Source organism: Aplysia californica, unplaced genomic scaffold, assembly GCF_000002075.1.
Source record: "Aplysia californica isolate F4 #8 unplaced genomic scaffold, AplCal3.0 scaffold00254, whole genome shotgun sequence".
Taxonomy (NCBI): Eukaryota; Metazoa; Mollusca; class Gastropoda; order Aplysiida; family Aplysiidae; genus Aplysia; species Aplysia californica.
The window spans coordinates 62,285-64,736 of record NW_004797524.1 but is presented as its reverse complement, the minus strand read 5'-3'; the positions used below and the strand labels follow the sequence as shown (position 1 = coordinate 64,736).

General features: G+C 40.7%; 2 protein-coding genes across 2 annotated transcripts in view; both read left to right on the top strand.

Annotated features, from left to right (window-relative positions):
• LOC101858111 (urea-proton symporter DUR3) overlaps nucleotides 1–2,091 on the top strand; it is a gene marked incomplete at its 5' end in the record, with an annotated part of 13,277 nt that extends 11,186 nt beyond the window's left edge. Inside the window, 3 exon segments of the mRNA XM_035970338.1 lie at nucleotides 14–229; nucleotides 1,825–1,891; nucleotides 2,079–2,091. Coding sequence (XP_035826231.1) covers nucleotides 14–229; nucleotides 1,825–1,891; nucleotides 2,079–2,091 — 296 coding nt within the window.
• A 48-nt stretch (nucleotides 2,092–2,139) lies between these two features.
• Nucleotides 2,140–2,330, top strand: LOC118477851 (the record flags this gene model as incomplete). The annotated part of the gene is given in 1 exon segment (XM_035970327.1): nucleotides 2,140–2,330. A coding segment is annotated over 1 exon segment (149 nt), but the record flags the coding sequence as incomplete, so codon positions are not given.
• Nucleotides 2,331–2,452: the final 122 nt, after the last annotated feature.

Genomic DNA, 2,452 nt, shown 5'->3' with positions numbered 1-2,452 from the left:
CCCCCACCTACAGGTATATTTCTGGTGACCAGCATCACGTACTGTGACCAGGCCAGCTGGCAGAGCCGTATCGCCGCGCGCCCTCTCCAGGGAGCCCTGGGTTTCCTCCTGGGCGGTTTCATCTGGTTCTCCGTCCCGGCCACCATCGGCACAGCGGCGGGTGTGACGTATCTAGCGGTCAGCGCCACTGACCCAGACAGTCTGCTCAGTGAGGCGCAGGTCAACTCGGGTCAGTTTCTGGGTTGTACATCGTTACGACTGACATAATATTATGTGTGGCAGCGTGGTGAAATCAGACGCCTGTCAAAACAATGAAATTGAAAAAACTTGGCATTTTCCCGGTGGTTTGGCATTTTTTAATTGAATTTTTTTTTGGCTTAACACTTTTAGTATATATTTTTTAAAATGCGATCTAAAGGCTATCTTTTATTATTAGAAAAACAATTCAGTGTGGATTTTACTGAAAAACTTTGATTAATGGTACATAAAATGCAATTTTGCAGTTCTTAAGGACTCTCAAGTTTTGAAAGTCACCAAACTCTGGAAGCCATTTTCTGGTTAGTTTTAATTCTGAAACCAGGTTTCCCCCGCCTACTTCAATTCGAAATAGTTTAACTTCTATGGAAGATAGATGGGAAATTCTTTTATCGAGATAATGACAAACGAACAAGCTTTAAGATGATACCAATAACTCATATGCCAAAATATTGACGAGAGCCTGATTCCACCGCGTCGTGACACATATTAATATACGTTATGTCTGACATATTAATATACATCGTTATGTCTGACATATTAATATACATCATTATGTCTGACATATTAATATACATCATTATGTCTGACATATTAATATACGTTATGACTGACATATTAATATACATTATGTCTGACATATTAATATACGTTATGTCTGACGTATTAATATACGTTATGTTTGACATATTAATATACATTATGTCTGACATATTAATATACATTATGTCTGACATATTAATATACGTTATGACTGACATATTAATATACATCGTTATGTTTGACATAATATATGTGAGGCAGCGTGATGAAACAGACGCCTGTCGAAACCATGAAATCAAAGAAATCTGCATTTTTATGGACGTTGGGCAATTTTTTATCGAATTTTCTTTTTCTGACTCAACACCTTTGATGTTCATTTAAAAACGCATTCATTAGTGGATTTTACTAATAAACGTAGATCAAAGGCACAAAAGATGTGCATTTGCTTTTTCCAAGTACTCTCAAGCTTTGGTAGTCACCAAACTTTTTCAGACATTTTCTCGCTAATTTTACTTTAAAACCAAGCAACACCATCTCCCTCAATTGCAAATATCTCGACTCCTATTCAAGAAAGATTTTTATTTCTTTTCCAACGAAAGCAAGACAAATAAACAAGCTTTATAATGATACAAATAACCCCATGTGCTCAAACATCGAGAGAGCGCCTGATTCCACCGCGTCATGACACATTATACATCGTTATATCTGACAATATGTCATATTCATTCATTCATCCATTCATTCTTTCATTCATTCATTCATTCCTTCATTCATTCATTCATTCATTCACTCACTCACAAACTCACTCACTCACTCACTCACTCACTCACTCACTCACTCACTCACTCACTCACTCATTCACCCACTCACTCACTCACTCATTCCCTCCTCCTCAGGCATCGTATCGACCTTCATGTCAGAGAAAGCCCTGGGCAAACAGGGATTTATCCTGATGCTGACAATATCACACATTCACTCACTCACTCACTCACTCGCTCACTCACTCACTCATTCCCTCCTCCTCAGGCATTGTATCCACGTTCATGTCAGAGAAAGCCCTGGGCAAGCAGGGATCTATCCTGATGCTGACAATGTCACTCACTCACTCACTCACTCATTCACTCACTCACTCACTCACTCACTCACTCACTCACTCATTCATTCATTCACTCACTCACTCACTCACTCACTCACTCACTCATTCACTCACTCACTCACTCATTCCCTCCTCCCCAGGCATCATATCTACCCTCATGTCAGAGAAAACGTTGGGCAAACAGGGATTTATCCTGATGCTGACAATATCACACATTCACTCACTCACTCACTCACTCGCTCACTCACTCACTCATTCCCTCCTCCTCAGGCATTGTATCCACGTTCATGTCAGAGAAAGCCCTGGGCAAGCAGGGATCTATCCTGATGCTGACAATGCTGACAATGTTGACCATGTCCACGGGCTCTGGCGAGATCATGGGAGTGTCCTCGGTCATTGTCTATGATATCTACCAGACCTACATTTGTCCGTATAGGTAAGCTGTCTCTTAGTTTTAAGTAAGGTTTTACTGTGCTCGCAACTGCATAAGGTCAAATGAGCGCCAAGAGGTGGATGTCAACAGAGAAGTTCCAACCTGGAATCAGGCTTACTCTGCTC